Genomic DNA, 17,502 nt, shown 5'->3' with positions numbered 1-17,502 from the left:
TGGACAACAGATCTGGTGCTGTAATCACCATCAAACCTAATGCAAATTAGAATTCTTGTGCCTGGGCATCAAATGATACAAGGTATTTATTCAAGTATGTTTTTAAGAAGATGACTTGGACCCGGTAATATGCATATTGGACTATTATAACATTAGAGCTGGAATTTACAATGCTTGGCTGGCTTTTTTACATGTTCTGATTACATTGTAGCTCAGCCTTATACCTCGATAGAGTTGACAGGGAAAATTACTATGCGGAAGGTGTAGAATGACGTCTCCTAAAATGACTGAGGAAGGATTGAAAACATGTGACACAGTGGTATGATTTAGAAACAGAATAACATCTTTTGATATTTGTTGAAGAGGTTGATAAATCCAAAAACAGAAACCAAAATAAGATGTCAACCAGAGAATTTTCGTTGTACCCTGTTCTTGTTTTGAAATTTCAAATCTTCACTTTGGTACATTTGCTCAGATTCATCCCAGAGTTGGTGCCAAAAATGTGAAGAAGTCACAACCAAATATCACACATTTGTGCAATTTTTGGGATGTGATTATAAGGATTACCAAATAGATCTCTTTTATTTCAGTTTTGTTTCAGAAAGGGAGAAAAAAAGTAAATATTCTTTAAAATTGACACTTGATATGCTTTTTCTGAGGTGTCAAAATTCATGGACGGTTTAGACCCAAAACTAGTGAGAGATTCCAATTTGATGATGAAAGCAAAAAAATTCAAGTACTTGTGTTTCAAATTTTCTCGATTTCTAAAATTATTTAAAAGACAGTGGAGATCAGCTTCTTCACATTTTTGTCACGAGCATGGCATTGTCTGAATGTGCTACGTCTGGTTTACGTTTGAGATGACGATGAATATCCCTAACAGCCCCCTTGTCACAAACAAATAGCATTATCATTGAAAACACTTGGGTTTTACCAAAGTTGTTTTGGCAACGGGGGTTGCAGAGTATGATTATCTGAATAATGGTATGAACTGATGAAGACTGACTATTCTACAAATTAGATGAGATTTTAAGAGTGGGTTATCCGGAAAATTATTGCCGTTCCGATGGAAATCATCAGGAAATTTTTGAGTTTTTTGTGCAAATCCCTAGATCAGTGCATTTTACATACATATTAGCATGAATTTTAATCTTTAATCACGACTAAAAATCTATCAAAGACCTTTAACCTTTCACCCCCAGTTCCCTGTATACAGATCCAACTTTACCATAGAAAACAATGGATTTGGGACAAACCATGGGGGTGAAAGCTTTAAACAATGCAGTTACCTTCCATGATATCACTGTGATGTATCTGCAGTAATGCATCTGCTGTAATCTGTATCTGCAGTAATGGAAAATCTGCACTAAGATCAATGTATACCGAACTCTCTTCAAGTTGACCTAGACATCAGCAGACGCTGGACATAACAAGCCACTTGTATACTTCTGTAATTTCTTCATAACCATCTAGTGTATATTATTTATACAGATACAATTGTCTCATTGGTCGATCACTATACCTGTAAAATTCACCATTTCTGTAGCAAAAATTATAATATGTCCACTCATATTTTAACATCCTCATGGACAAAATACATTTACCATGTCTGTGTAATACCTTTTCTTGCAAGCAATTTTGAGACAAAAAAATCACAGAAAGATGTGACTGGCTATGATAGACCCTTACTGATGAGAAGAAAACACATTGAAATATGCAAAATTTATCGGTACAAAGGCGCTCTGTTCAGGTAAACTGTCAAAGGTAACAACTTCACTTTGCTCTTTCAGCACAAAATTTGTAAGCAGACATAATTTCACAGTCAGAGTTTGTGTGAAGATTACAAATTTTCAGTTCTACTAATGACTGGAGAACAAGAGCAGTGGATCAAAATTTTAAAAACTTTGCAATTTACTCAATGTCAAGGTGACTAGAGTTTCAAGCAATTTGCACATACGCAAGAATTGTTTAATTAAATACATACCCTTCCTCTTTTGACCCCTGACATTGCATGACCCACACTTGAATATTGAGAATCAAAGGTTTTTCTTAAAACTTGATGAAAGGGGTGTCTGCACTGAAATGAAACACACTTGACGTTGCACATCACTTCTATAATTAATGATGATCCATATTTTGAACCCAATGAGGCATACATGGTTTGGCTAGTCTAGTCTGTGACTTTGCCCCGCCTCTGTTGTCTGCCATGCTTCCTGCCTGAAGTACAAGTGAGTCTGATAGAGTTGGAGGGGGGTGGTGTTTGGGGGTGGGGTGTTGTGTTTCCACCACAGGTGCATGCCAAGTTACATTTCTGGGATGTTAATCAGATTTGAAGTGCAAGATTTGCAGATGACTTTATTCGATGAAAAGATTATCTACCATATAGTGGTATGTTGGTGAAAGTGTAATATCTCTAGATGACTCTCTTTGATAAAAGATTAGCTCTTATACACTGACATTTTGGTGTAATGATCAGTCAGCTGCAGAGTTGTACATCTTACAATTCAAATCTAGTCACCATTCCAGAAACCTAAAATGTGCCTATGGTTTACCACTGTGCCAAAAGTATCTGATGAAGCTTTGTCTTCACAAAACCTATCCAGATATACAATCTGGCTGCACACAGAAAACTACAGCAAACATTTTTATTTTGGAATGAGCCCGGCAGCCATCTCCCTGACTATCAGATATGACTTCAGAATTATGGCAGACAACAGAGGGGATCGTCAGTACAGGTCTGGCTTCAGTTTTATTTGCAGGGCAAAAGTAACACTTCACAAAGAGAGAGACTAAGAAACCAATTAGAAACACAATTTTTTCCTTTGTTAAGAATTTCACTGCCATGTATCAGGTAAGTACAATTCCACTAATACTGTGAACAGTATAATTAAGTAGGAGCTATATTTTCAGCCCTTGGTGAGCTTTTCAATACAATAATTACCATTCTGTGATACAGGTTTGGTGACCAGGAGACAGGCCTGTGTAATTTTGAAGGTTACCTAAACTTGGTATGTCGCATAGCACCAATGTATTGGCTCTCTACAGCTTATGTGACAATCTACACACAAAGGTTGGAGAAAGAGGTTCCCAATTAAGACAAATATCACACGTACGTACGTACGTACGTACACAAAAAAACAGGTGGCTAGACTGTAGCCAGTGATTTATCTATCGAAGTGTCTGAAAAATTTGAACCATTCTATGTTGTTCATGTTTTGATTGGGTACTCTGTTGCAGTTATCAGGCCATGTTCAGACTGACTTGGTAAAAACAGTATTTTCCCCCTTTCATACATTTCAAATTTTTTGTGGGTTTCACCTTTTTTTTTTCAAATTTTCAAAAACTAAATGATAAACACACCCTGTGGTAACATAAAATGGCAGTGAATGTGAAAGGAAATAATGCACTCGATGAAAGATAAGAATACTCCAAAATATATACCGATGAAACTGCATTATAATTCTCAAAAGTCATTATAAGTGCAATGGCAATAAGAATCTGTCATCCTGTAATATTTTTGGCCTATGAAGCTAAATTGTGGGAGGTAGGCTGTTTGCCACTCTAAAAATCATATGCAAAAACACACCACAAACTTTTGGAGCTGAATGTTGATAGTGAATACAGCATCCTCGCACCAGTACATTGAAGACAGGCTCTCTCACACAGGTGTAAAGAAAACAGCGCCCTCACACTGGCAAGTAGGACAGAGTTTGCCAAACTCTGCCAAACTCTTTTATAAAACTTACTTGTTGATGATCTAGATCTATATATATGACCTGTCGGGCTCAGAAACTTCCCAAATCGGTGAGAAATTAATCAATATTGCAAAAATTCCTACCATTTCCATGACAAAGAAAAAAACAATGTAGGACGAATAACTAAAACCACACCATGCAATTACTGAGTCTACGTGTACTACATATATGATAACAAAGATAATGTAAAGTTTCATGACAAAATATTGCAGAAATGATGTCTTTACCAAGTCAGTCTTGCATGAGTATATTTAACAAAAGACACCTTATATATTTCCTGGTGATTAATGTGCAGTATTTAAAGTAGACAATATCTGTAACTTTTGATGATTTTTTTCACAATTTTTGTTTTTTTATGTCACCTACAGTTTCTTGCTGGACTTCCAAGAGCATATTGAGATACACACTGCTTATCTTGTCAACTCAGCCTGTACATGCGTACACCACTTTGTCACTGTTGAAAAGTGAATTCTAGTCCAGACTATACTACAAATGTAAACAACAAACAGTGCATTTTTACAAGCTGTGTCGGCAAGCTGAATAGGTGTAGAACTTTGAGGAGTAGACCAACAACTTGTAGTCTGCACACAAAACTAAAATTGTGAAAAAATTGACCGAAAAGTTGCATCTACTGTCTCTTTAAATGACACAGATGTTAAATCTAAAACTGAAGCCAAACCTATTTCGATAAGTAGCTCTTTGTAAAAAATATTTCTAATTTCTGACAAAAAAACAAAAACGAAAATCAGAAGTTCCCCCTTTTACATACATCAAGGAGTTGCTGTGTAAAATTTTACATACTTTTTCCATAATACAATGTGTCAGTCCATAATTTGTTTATATATGTTTCTGTGTATAATGGGCATGTAATAATTTTTTCAAAGTTTGAAGCAGAAGCTTTTCTTCTTTCCGTGCGTTCTCTGTTTTGTTGGTTTCAATTGAATAGTACTTCCGCCTATTTCCTGTTTGTTTGCGTGGTTCGCTGAGGAGGAGGTTGTACCGGCAGTGTCAAATATACTCCCTGTGAAATAAGCAATAACAAGACCAGTGTCAAATATATTTCCTGGGAAATATGCAATCACAAGGCCAGAGTCAAATACACATATTTCCCAGTAAATGATAAAGAACATGCTACATGACGAAGTGTGCAGTTCACACTGGACAATGTGTCTAGGACCTAAGTGGGTCTTGGTTTGAAATTCAAAACGATCAATGTGGACATGCTGAGTAGGAACAGAATTTGGTTATTTGGTCTGGGTTTACGTCTGAGGTAAAATTTTAGTGGGCCTAAAATTGTGTGTGTGTGTGTGTGTGTATGCAGCCAATTGCGATAAGGCTTCATTGTTATTGTAAAACTCATTCATAATAGTCAGAGGTCACAGAAACTGTTACCATGGTAATTGTCTACCTCATTATCTATCAACTGGTGCACTTTTAGATTACTTTTATAAACTTAGTTTCTGCAAGAAGTTTCTGGTTTTCTGAACTAAGACCTTTCTGGAGTATCTGTCACCTATGTGTTGAGTGGTTGTCACTTACCATAAAAACATGCTTTTCAACTTACAAAATTACCTGTAGTCCTGAATCGGTTGGATTATGAAAACTGTGTCTGAGTATTCAAAGCCGAATGCATAATAAACTGATCTCAAAATATCCTTAGTTTTCCAAGAGTTTTCTTTCAGTGTGTTGTGCATTCAAGTAAATGTCATCATGCCTATTTCCTTTATGATTACAATGTGTATGTGCAGAAAATACTGCATTGTTTGTACTTTTCTGTGGGGCGCCATTTTATGAGTGTGGCACCCGTTTATATTTTAACCTGTTAAAACCTGTAGGCATGGTCCAAATCAGCGAGCAGTGATACTTCTATACACGTCCTTCAGTTAGCATATTTGGTTTGAATATAAAATCATGAAAATAATGCATAAAATTTGCAGCTATTGGAGCTTTAAAATTTAACATTACAATATCAATGTCAATTTCATGGGCAATATTCAATTTTTTTTTTCTCTGTTTTTGAAACAGCCCACAACAAAGATAAATGTAGCATGAAATGTAAGAATTTGACACCCTTCATTTATAAGACAATGTATTGTTAAAGCAACAACCACATGCTTCAAAATATTTTCACATTCATTACTCACCAATTTTAGTTTGTGTGGTGGATGTTTCTTCAGCTTCTGTACTTTGTATTCTAGCTAGATATCTCTCTGAAAGATACCTAAATACATCATTAACGTTTAAGTCTTCTTTCACTGATGTTCTGAAAAACTTGAGTTTCAATTTCTTGGCTAATTCATCTGCTTCTTCACTGCAAACAGACAAAAGAGAGAGAATGTTATATTTGTTGAAGATGCCTTAAGAAGTTCAAATTATTTTAATATACCACTTATTCAATATTTTATGTGAAATCAAAATCAAGTGTACATCTACCGGTATTTCATAAAACAGGGCAATCTAAATTATTAATGGTTGTTTTCATTTACTGTGTTCACTTTGACTACAGGTTATTCTATTGAGCAATGATGGCATGGAGGGGAGCAACCACAGGCTGTATTTTTATCAAAATGGACCATAATTGTCGGCCAGTCAAGAAAAGATCTGATGGTGAAGAGTGCAAATATAGCTGAACATTTCTTTTTATGAATGGTCTGGGTCGACTCGGATAATAAATTCTAGTCTTGTTGTATGAGATAAATCTATATTGGAGAGGAAAAAATGAAAGATAAGAAAAGAGAAGGAACTTTTCATAGAAATGTTTGCTGTGCAATGTCAAGCTTTATTAGGTGTCAATAACACAGATCATTTGGGGATGTTTACTCATTTGCATATTTTCCTGTTCTGACATGACCCTACTTGACTCTTGTACCTAATTAAGAACAATAGCAGACGTTCACTTGGGGACACCATGGCGATAGCACTCAAGCTTACAGGCGTTTAGATAAAGGAGATTTTCACAGTCATGCTCTAGTACTCACGGTTCCAGCACTGCGTCATCTACCAGATCTATCTTGTTTTGGACTAGAGCCATGGGAATATTGCCTACTTCGTCCTCCACTTTCCTCTTCCAGCCCTCTATAGCTTCAAAGGAGTCACGGTCAACCGTTGAAAATGCTAGCACACACGCTTGTGCACCTGCAATACAAGATACACATTTTTACTGTTTTCGAACACTCTGATAGTACAAGATACATGTATGACAAGACTGACGTACACTGGGCCCACACTAAACAATGTTACAAACCATAGTCCTAGGGGTGCACAAAGAAATCCGACAGAGCCCCCCCCCCCCAAAAAAAAAAGAAAACAATAAAAAAACAAAACAAAACAAAAAATTCTGATTGTTTTCACAATGAGAAGCTAACCAGTATTCTTTAGGTGTGAATATGGTGCAACTACAGGTACAGGTATAATATTAAAGGCCATAACATTACTGATTACCTTTTCATAATAAATATGCCATTATTTTCTTTTCCATTGGTCACATGTATTGATACTACAATACAAATCCTACTGTTTACAAATGTACATATCCCTATATCTACACCATGTATAACTACATTACCTACAATTTGAGAGAACGACTTGTACGCTGCACTGGTTTTCCAATACTTATTGACTAAACTACCTACATGTACAAACAACGCGCACTTACATGTACTTTTCAATCTCATATTTAATGTTTACATAGTATACTAACATGGATTGTGTGCATGTCATTGTCATATACATGTATCAAGTTGCTGTATCTTTTGACTTGATTCCCCTCTGAGGTAAAGCAAAGTAAACAATAATACATAGTACACATATCAGTGCGTGAATGTACAGTGTACTATTTAAATGTTGCTCAGAAATACTTCAGGAAGCGCAACACCAGGTATGTTGTTTTTAGTAAATTTCATACATTGACAAAAACAAAAACTCAACTAAAACTGCTAGTGATGCCCAGCTGACCCCTGATCATTTCACTTGACCTTTCATTATTAACGGAAGAATAACATCTACGTTTTTCTTCCACACTGTTTACATTTGACACTCTAATCTTGCCAGGCTTCATTTCCTTTCAGAATTTTCCACATCACTGAACCGTTGAATTCATTTCACCCTTCTAGTAGTAGTAGTACCCCTTTCTCTACAATGAAAGAATCATATTAGCCTGCAGCCATCCTCTACACTCCAATTACTCTGCAACACTGCAGTCCAAAAGAACATTCCACAAGAATTACAGTGGTTACATGTGCATGTACATGTAAGAATTCATCCTTAATTCCTACTTTTCAGTAATATATCCAAATAGAATATTCAATGGAAAATTGAAGGATTGAGGATCAACCCTTCTGATCTCTGTATCCTCCATCCCTGTGATGTAAGTCAAATGGACCATTCCACTCAATAGAGGGGTTGGATAACAGTTTTTATGATTTAAAATGAAAATTCAGGCACACCATTACTGGGGGGGGGTTCTCATGTATCCATTTGGTAAAATTCAATACCTGTTAGCTTGGCACCTGTATAGCGTATAACAGCATTGATCATTTTGATTTTGTTTATTTTTTGTGACAGCCTATAAATCGAGTAAATTTACAGAATTGTAGCCCAATTAATCAACCACCAGCACCTGTACGCTTGTCAAAATCAACCATGTTTTGTCTTGTTAAGCATGTCAGTAGATGCAAATGGGTGACTTGAAGAAACGACGCCATCTTTGTCTGACGTCTGACAATCTCAGAGCTGAAGTAGAAATCAATAAGGCCCACCAACACAGGTGATGATTGCCTTATAATCTCTCCAAAGAAAAACATTCAAAGTATAGACTGAAGCTTTGCTTGCCAGCTTACATGTAAATCAATATCACTTAAAACCTTGCTGCATTTCTCTGTCAAACTATTGATCCACATATTGTGTCTCCGTTTCAAAATCAACGTTACTCGCTATGAGAATGATATATTCATTACAGCGATAATGGCTGTAATTTTAGAAGATATTTGATTGCGGTAGTTTATATTTTTTTCACATTCAAACAGAATGCTGCAATTCAAAATATTGGTCTTGTCAATACAGAGTATTTTGTGCAATATGTACTGGTCATCGATGGCAAACAAAATCTTATCAATACTAAAATTCAGTTTTTCAGTAATAAGTTTGGATAATACACAAATATTTAGGCTTTGCGTCGGGTGTTGTTCATATATTGCTGTAAAGTCACAAACCTCTGTCAGTAGTGTGTCGTCATAAAAAGTACAATTCAAATATTCACATCTGAACAAACAAAATCCTACATTATTAGCACATATGTTATTGCATATGGTATACCCTCGATAGGAAGGAAAGGCAAACTGACTCACTATGGTGAACACACATGAAACCAGTTATCTAGCACAGAACATACATCACAACTACAGCAACCAGAAACCCTTTGAGGTTGCAGGGTACAGTCCATTCATATTAAAAGCTGTTACAATGTAACAGGGCACATCCTATAAATCAAATCACTAAACATCTTTACACTGCTTTAACCTTTCAATGAATTCAATAAAATACAAACATCTGCCGTGCATGTCTCCTGCTCAAGGGATGTATGATTACAGCAGTGGGAGAATTTCATCAACACTGAAATGATCAGGCTAGCTTTAAGAAAGCTGACTGATTGCAAAGTCATTTCACATCAGGCTGAAGTACTCATAAAGAACAACAAAACTAAAGCTCCACTATATGTACATGTGCCTGTAATTTTCAGATGTTTCCATTTCGGTTGTAAAAGATTGTTAGTGTGACTCAAAAATTATGTGAAAATGCCTATTTCAACTTGTCAATACAGCTTGCATGTGTGTGATGTCTCAAACTATGGTGAACAAATGAGTTTTAGTCGAGAATTCATTTGTCAACAGCAATATACCAGTATTGTACACAATACCAAACCTGTACTTTGCATTAGGCTGATAGTTTGTATTTCAACATACGATGTATGTTGAGGGAGAGGGGGGTGGATGGGGGTGGACAAAATATGCTGGTTTTCTCAAACACTAATCATATACCGGTATACCGGTATGTTATCAATCATTACAGTTATGTGCTTATTTTACTGTATATTGGCATTTTACAATTCGGCAAATGTGATTGAATTCTTTATTTTTGGAGGTTTTGTCAAAAAAACGTACAGTATACTTAAATAGGAGCTTTACTGCCTACAAAGCTTTGTTTATGAATTTCGTGAATGTAATGAAAATGCTTGCAAATTGTCACATTGTGCCAGCAGTGTTACGTATAATTATCGAGACGAACAGAAGTTTCTGCTTTGAGTCTTTAATATGGTACGTGTATGTACATGGAAATATCATGTAAATATGAACTTGTGTGTAAAATTTTCTGTGGTTTTTTGAACTACTTTTTTGTTTTCCTTTCAAAATTTTCAGTTGATGCAAAACAGAGAATTTAATTACTCTGGCCTTCCTTATTCTCTGCATAGATTTTTTCCAGTTCTCAAACCCAACACTTTCTTTGTTTCATTAGGTGATTGAATCTACACGTATGTGCGAAGATGTATTGTATACAGGTACTGGATGTATTTTTGTCAACATATGTTTTATGGTTATATGTGTGTTTGCAGGTAGAGTCTTTCTATCAACTCAAAAAGGATTTGTGGATTTCCTGGGGCATCTTCTCAAATGGCTCCTGGGAATTACCCTTTGAGTGGCATAATTTTTTTCCCACCAAAATTTTAGTAAAACATTTTACCAGATTTAGCGAATTTATCTGCAATTTTTTGGATAATTTTGGACGAAATAGACATCATATTTTAATTGCTACAGATTTTTATCAAAATTTTGGCAAAAATCTGAAAAACATTTACCCGAGATATTATACAAAGGTGACGAAAATTGACCTTGGCACCCACAGAGTTAATGTTAGCAAAGTGGAACAGAGGATGGGATTACAGTGAGATTCAAGCAAATATCTGACACTACAATGTGGAAGGAAATGAAATGAATATACAACCGTGAAAAGGGCATGTTTACTATGCTTAAATCTGGAGCAACCTGGATTTCAAAATATCAACTTTAATGTGTTTCACTGGAAACTAGGTCGGGCTCCAGTTTCAAATGTCAAATTCCCTGATATTGTTTCAGAGATGAAGTGCAGTACTGAACTATTTTCCTTGATCTAAATCATCATCCACTGAGTATCCACCAACTATACAAGTTGAATGTCCGCACTCACCTCTGTAATATGACTTGGTAATGGCATCAAACTCCTCCTGGCCTGCAGTATCCCATAACATCAACCGAACATCTTCACCATTTACACTGTTGGGTAAAAACGTTGCAACGTTACAAATGTATATCTGCACAATGGCTCCATCAGATGTACAGTTTGATGTATTTTCTATTATTTCTGTTTTTCTTTGTAAAATATAGTTTCTTGTTCTACTCTCAAAATCACGTTGGAATGCCAAGTATTCTACCTGTCAATAAAGCATCTGTACAGTGTATTTGTTAACACCTCAATAATAACAACTCTGCCAATAATAACAAAACACATTGCATATGTTGAACATAGTGTGTTGTCCTTGCAAGGCAAATGCAATGAGTCATTGCTTTTAAGGGAGAAGAATGGGAAAGACAAAATGTCCTAGATTTGCACATCAAATACTATGAAAATATTATCAAATGTTACCAAACTTCCCCTTTAACCCTTTGAGCGCCGAAGTCAATTTTTGTCGCCCTTATAAAATATACTCAAGTCAATTTTTTCAGATTTTTGCCAAAATTTTGATAATAAACTGTAGCCAACAAAACACGATGTCCATTTATTTGGTTAAAAGTTATCAAAACAATTGCAGAAAAATTCACAAATATTGGTAAAATGTTGCACTTAAATTTTGGTGGGAAAAATTACGGTACTCAAAGGATTAAATATTGAGTGAATGATTGAATGAATGAGTAAATGAATGAATGTCAATGTTGGATATCAAGGTAAGGATCACAAGAATATAATGCCATGTACAGTAATTTATGTATATTTTGCATTACACACAACAAAATTTCCTTCAGAGAAAGTCATCCAAATACAAAAATAATTACCTCAAAATTGGAAGGTTTACATTTATGTCAAAATGCATGATACCCTCTAGGGAAATTAATCTCATTTAATTTCTGCTATAGCAAAATAATTCATTATTTTAGAGAAATAAATAAACAATGACTGCTCTTTTTCAATGACCAATTACTCCATTCTTTTGCAGCTGTAAAAGTTATGGTGATGGTTGTAGTAAACCTGAAGTATCAAAATTTTAATGCATGAAATGCAAAATTGATAATTTCACATATGAACCGCTAAGAATATTACTTTTTTTGGGGGGGGGGGGGGGGGGGAGGAATTGAATGGACAGAATTTGGTCAACAACTCTGCATTACACTCATCAATGGCATGGAAAGCCTCTGAGGAAGATTGGAAAAGAGTTTATCACAAACAAGATAATTTCATTTTAGGTTACTTGTCTGATAATTAGTTCATGGCATGCATTTGGTGTTATGTACCGATACATGGAGTCAGGGTCATGAAAAGGTCAGAAGGAACTGGAAAATGAAACTGCAATGCCCTCTATAACTATTTCAATAATTGCTTAATAGTTTGTGAAGGTATGATTCCCAGTCACATAAAAGTCCTTTGATATCTGCTTTTTCTGTGGTGTACAGTGAATTTAAGCACCTCTTGGTGATAAAAAAGACACCATCCACACAATTAACTTCAATGTTGTAAGCTTCACTACCACACAATGTAGCTCCGTGTAATAAAATCATTGCCCTTTCTCACGTACACAGGCAGAGAATGGATTTTCATTCCACACAATGTAGCACATTGTGTTCACATTACAACAAGAAGAAATGATTAAATTAAACTTGATGCATGTCGGTGTTCTCCCCAGAGTAATTAAAACACAGTGGCCACTACTCTTTAATTTTGGTGAAACAATAGAAAACCATTGACTATAACAATTAATTATATTGTTATGCAAATTAGCCGCTATGCTATCAGAAATTCCCAGGGAGAACACTGCATGTCATCTGCAGACGAAGAAATTTCCATAATACAGTGTACCTGGTGTCGGCAGGTAGAATTGTAATGGCTTTATCTTTGCATTTTTTACTATCAACATTGTGGAAAGTGAGTTTCTTTCACAAGTATTAATAATTTCATTATTAGAGGACACATCCTTTGATTCACCTATGGCATCCCTACAAGTTCAATACCATGTACATTTGTGCCTATCATTACATGTACAGATACTTCTCATACTGTGTATGTGTGGTGGGTTGTCTTATCATCATGTACCTCTGTGTATAGTTTGTATAGTGAAACAAAACAATGCTACATCATGTTGTGTTCAACGTAGTTGCAATATGTTTTTGTGTGCAAAACATACGAATTTAGTTTTGTACTTGGTGTATTGGTGCAAAAATACGTCATCACTGCTACATGTACAGATTACTGAACATGAAAATAATTGAAATTGGTCAATGTATAAATAATAGTCTAGTATAAGCTCTCATTTCAACTCAAAACTACATATACTTCGTCCACGAATTAAAAAAAACAAGGGTCAGATACCAGTCTAGAATATTGATCATGAAGAATGCCCTGGTCTTGGATGGTCAGTGGACTGAAGTTTATAGATCTGCATATGTGCTTGTGGTTCAGTATAACACTCGAATATCAACTACAAATGTGCGAGTGACTTGTGCTTGTCTATCTTGATGTCCATTTTGTTTGTTTGTGTTTGTGTTTGTCTATGTCCTACACCTGATTCTGACATGCCACAGTCCTGAACATTCACTACACTGCATTATAAGCCCTTGCCCTGCAGTAAACTGAACCTCGTACCCCTGGAATGTTAAGCACAGGTACTCACTCTATTTGTCGTTCAAGGAAGTCCACTCCAATTGTCTTCTTGTAATCCTTGGTAAATATACCTTTACAATACCGTTGAATCATACTAGACTTGCCCACAGCTCCGTTGCCGACGACAACAACCTTGATGGCTACTTCAATTTCTTCTTCCCGCATTGTGATTGCAAAAGTTTATGAGGATTGTTTTTATAAAACAATATTTTTTACCACCGAGAGCTTTGTCCGGGGATTCACTCTATGTTGGAATGTGTGACCACACTGAAGTCGTTGTCCTCAGTAGCTGTAAATAAATAAATATAACAATGGGTTGGTAATGTGATCGACCAGGAAGCAGATAAGTACCGGGTATATCAGTGTCTGAATCTGGTAAAATATCAGTGTTGCTGGCTCTTCTTTCTCTCTTTCTTTCTGTTTTGTTGGATGACGTCAGCCAGGGACAAAGGGTAATCTTTGACAAAAAGTCAATACAGACTGAACAAAGGACACATCACTGTAAAGTCTAGCACAAGCCCCACTGCAACAAATCACCTTGGGTAGAGAATATTTATTACTTTATATGAATTGAGCTTACCAGGAACTGTTGACAACACACTGATCCAACCAGATATCAAGGACTAGAGAACATTATATAACAGTTTCTGTATTGCAAGATTCATGCACAAAACGTGAACTTTTTTTTACCCAAACATTATTCAATTGTGCAGGTGACTTGAATACTACTTGTATGGTATAAAAGTACATCTACAAGTACTATACCGGTATGTACCGTACGGTAGCACTCATACTGGTACAACAGAATGCAAATTTTCAACCATTTTTCTGGTGGCTACAACGTGATTATCCCCAGGTATAAACCTGTACTTTACATTGAACTACCTGTATCATATGTACACTGCTACAGTAATACTGGATTTCACTCAAGTTGGCTAATATTACAAGTGAGCGTTTATCCTGCCAAGTTCATTTTTGACCAAACAGTGCATTTTAGCCAAAAAAATTTGAAGGCCCCCGAAAATGTAAATACATGTACATGTATCATAGAGATGATATATACTGACTAAAGCTGCTAACATACTAAGCCAAGGAGGTAGGTTTTGTCTCAATACTGCTTTTTTTGACTGACTTGGCAGATGGGAAGTGATACTGTCTGACAAGAGAAGGGACACACATCAGTGTACGGTAGGTATTCAATTCTTGAGAAATGGGAGAACAGCTAGTCAAAATTTTTCCCCATAGATGCATTCTTCAAAAGTCAGTTGACTAAGTTGAACAGTGACATTATACCATGTGACGATGTACACAATGCAATCGCCCCTTCAAACACATTTCACACAGGGTTATTGACTTGTACACTGTATAGCCTGTGAAAGAATACACATCTATTACGGTCCCTGTGATGTCTACTGAGAAGCTCAAATTCTAGGTCTTTTTATTGTTTACTGTCTATGACGTTACAAGTTCAATACTCATACTGCTGGACTGATATCTTGTTATTTGATTCTCACTCAATCTTTTATCATTTTAAATTTACAGCTAATGTGCAGTGTATCGGAAGCTGTTATCCGATTGGTTGGCTGAATCTTACCATTATAATTGAATAATTCAAGTAGTGACAACCAATCAGATATAACATTCTGAGCACGCTGCACATCAGAAATAAATTTACTGTAAAATCTGCTTTGCTTTTCTGTATGCTTTTATCATAGAACTGTTCCAAAAAGTCATGGGGTAAATTGTCAATTGAAGAATCTCGCAAAACCAGAGATTTACATGTGAAAGACCTCCAGCTAAATGAGAACAACAATATCACTGATGTATCCGTGTGACTCGTGGTAAAACTTTAAAGTATCATACAGACAGCTTTTGCATACTGTGTGACTCTGCACAACCAGTTTTGTAAAACTAAACTCCAGACTCAATTTCCCAGAAGACTTTTGTAAACATCAGTATTGCATCACTTGCTACTGTAGTCAATGAAATCTGTAGAAGGAATCCCTGATATTTATATTTTTGAACTTCACAAAGCCACAACAAATGAAGCGGTCGTTCATTAATAAAACTTAGAGTGAAGCATGAATGGCAGTGGGGAAAGACAGCAGAATTTTGGATACATAATAATGTACACTGCATTTCAAATATAAAACACAGTACATCCATCATGGATAACACTGCCGTGAGAAGTAAAGAAAGTATGGTTTTGATATGAATTCTGGCTTGATGATGTCAATCACGTTAACAGTACTTCTCTGCATGGATATTCCGTTTCCACAGTGCAGACATGCAGTAAGTATATATCAGCTGACCCTACCAGGCCACGGTAGAAAGATTAAGAATGTCACCCACCTGTATAAATATACAGTGCATTTATTGCACAGTGGGATGGCAGTATGAGGTCATGACCCCATATCATCATTACCTACAGAACATGTACATGCATAACTACCGCCCCCATGTTTCAAATTCCATTTAATCTTTAGAGAATTAGCCGCTGTATCTATGTTTAAAAGCTGTATGTATGTTTAATAGCAAGTCTATACTTTCAGCCATCCTTCAAATAAACCGATATTTTTCCAAGGAATTTTCCAGAAGTTTGAGTGTGTGAGGTTTCATGTGTTTTTAATTTTCTTCAAAAATTGAATCCTTTTAAACCAAATGTTGAATGTTGCTGTCAGGCCCACGGCATTTTAAAAAATATGAAAATTCCACCACATCTTAAAAATATAAAAAATTCATGATATCTTAAAAGAATATGAAAAATTTAAGTTAAATCTTCTCAAGATGGTATATGTATAAAAAATTTTTGTTGCCAATATTAACATCCGTACTTGGCTTATTGAGAGCTACATGTACATGTTCATGTATTATAGAAATAACGGACGACGCGCTGACCATTAACGTTTATTTATGGGCAAGGGAGAGAGGAAAGCCAAAAATTAACGGGCGAGGCTTGCCGAGCCCGTTAATTTGGCTTTCCTCTCGCCCGCGCCCATAAATAAACGTTAATGGTCAGCGCGGAGTCTGTTATTTCAATTATATTATCAACGAACCCCGAAAAACCGTCAAAATTTACGAAAATTTCCCGTGCGAACGACAACGGGGCCCCAGAACCTATCAGTGAGTAGTGCGCGCACTGCAAAAATTTTGCAAATCCGGAGATTTTTTTGGAAAAAAGCGTCTAAACTTGGCCCACAAATGCTCCATTTTATTTTGTGGTTGATTATGATCTTTGTACAAATCACAATTTTCGTTTTAGCCGTAAAGTTACTATGTTTACGATATTATTCATATTCACGGGCATGAAAACAAACCATTACTGTGTATTTGTGGGCAGTCACGTGGTTCAGCTCGACCAATTAAAACGGAATGGACAGGGCAAGGTAATATAATAAGGTATCACACATCTCGAAAGTGAAAGACTTTTGCTCAAACTTTCTACACACAAAATTTAGCGGTCTCCATGCAAAGTTGGGTACTACAGCGGTACTGTACATTTCACCTAACATTTATCAAGATTTGAAATTCAAAATGGCCGCAATCCCTATTTTAACTCTGTGGGTAAAAAATACAATTTTTTTTACTTTACAAAAGACTAAGATAGATAAATTGTTTCTTGAGCTTCAAAACAAGGCCCCAACTACAATGTACCGTAGTTGCTTTATGTAAAGAAAAATTTGCAAGTCTGATTATCTGTCTCAGTGTGTGGTGCATTCTACATGTACATGTACATGTACACGTACCTTACGGGTAAACGGGTAACACATCATATCTCAAGTAAAATTAATGGAAGAGTTTGGTCAGCAAGTTTATCAAATATTGAGCATACATGTACATGCAAAAC

The 17,502-nt window shown here is 35.9% G+C and overlaps 1 protein-coding gene across 1 annotated transcript in view; it reads right to left on the bottom strand.

Annotated features, from left to right (window-relative positions):
- Nucleotides 1-2,451: 2,451 nt before the first annotated feature.
- The window catches only part of LOC139133034 (ras-related protein Rab-23-like), a 39,369-nt gene continuing 24,318 nt past the window's right edge, over nucleotides 2,452-17,502 (bottom strand). The window contains exons 2-6 of the mRNA XM_070699423.1: nucleotides 13,666-13,944; nucleotides 10,974-11,059; nucleotides 6,734-6,890; nucleotides 5,900-6,066; nucleotides 2,452-4,776 (exon numbers count right to left, since the gene is read on the bottom strand). Coding sequence (XP_070555524.1) covers nucleotides 4,634-4,776; nucleotides 5,900-6,066; nucleotides 6,734-6,890; nucleotides 10,974-11,059; nucleotides 13,666-13,820 — 708 coding nt within the window. The 5' untranslated portion in view covers nucleotides 13,821-13,944 and the 3' untranslated portion in view covers nucleotides 2,452-4,633. The remainder of the gene's footprint in view (nucleotides 4,777-5,899; nucleotides 6,067-6,733; nucleotides 6,891-10,973; nucleotides 11,060-13,665; nucleotides 13,945-17,502) is intronic.

The sequence above is a fragment of the Ptychodera flava genome, chromosome 5, assembly GCF_041260155.1.
Source record: "Ptychodera flava strain L36383 chromosome 5, AS_Pfla_20210202, whole genome shotgun sequence".
NCBI lineage: Eukaryota > Metazoa > Hemichordata > Enteropneusta > Ptychoderidae > Ptychodera > Ptychodera flava.
Note: the sequence above shows the minus strand (reverse complement) of the source record. Positions and strands in the feature narration are given on the sequence as shown.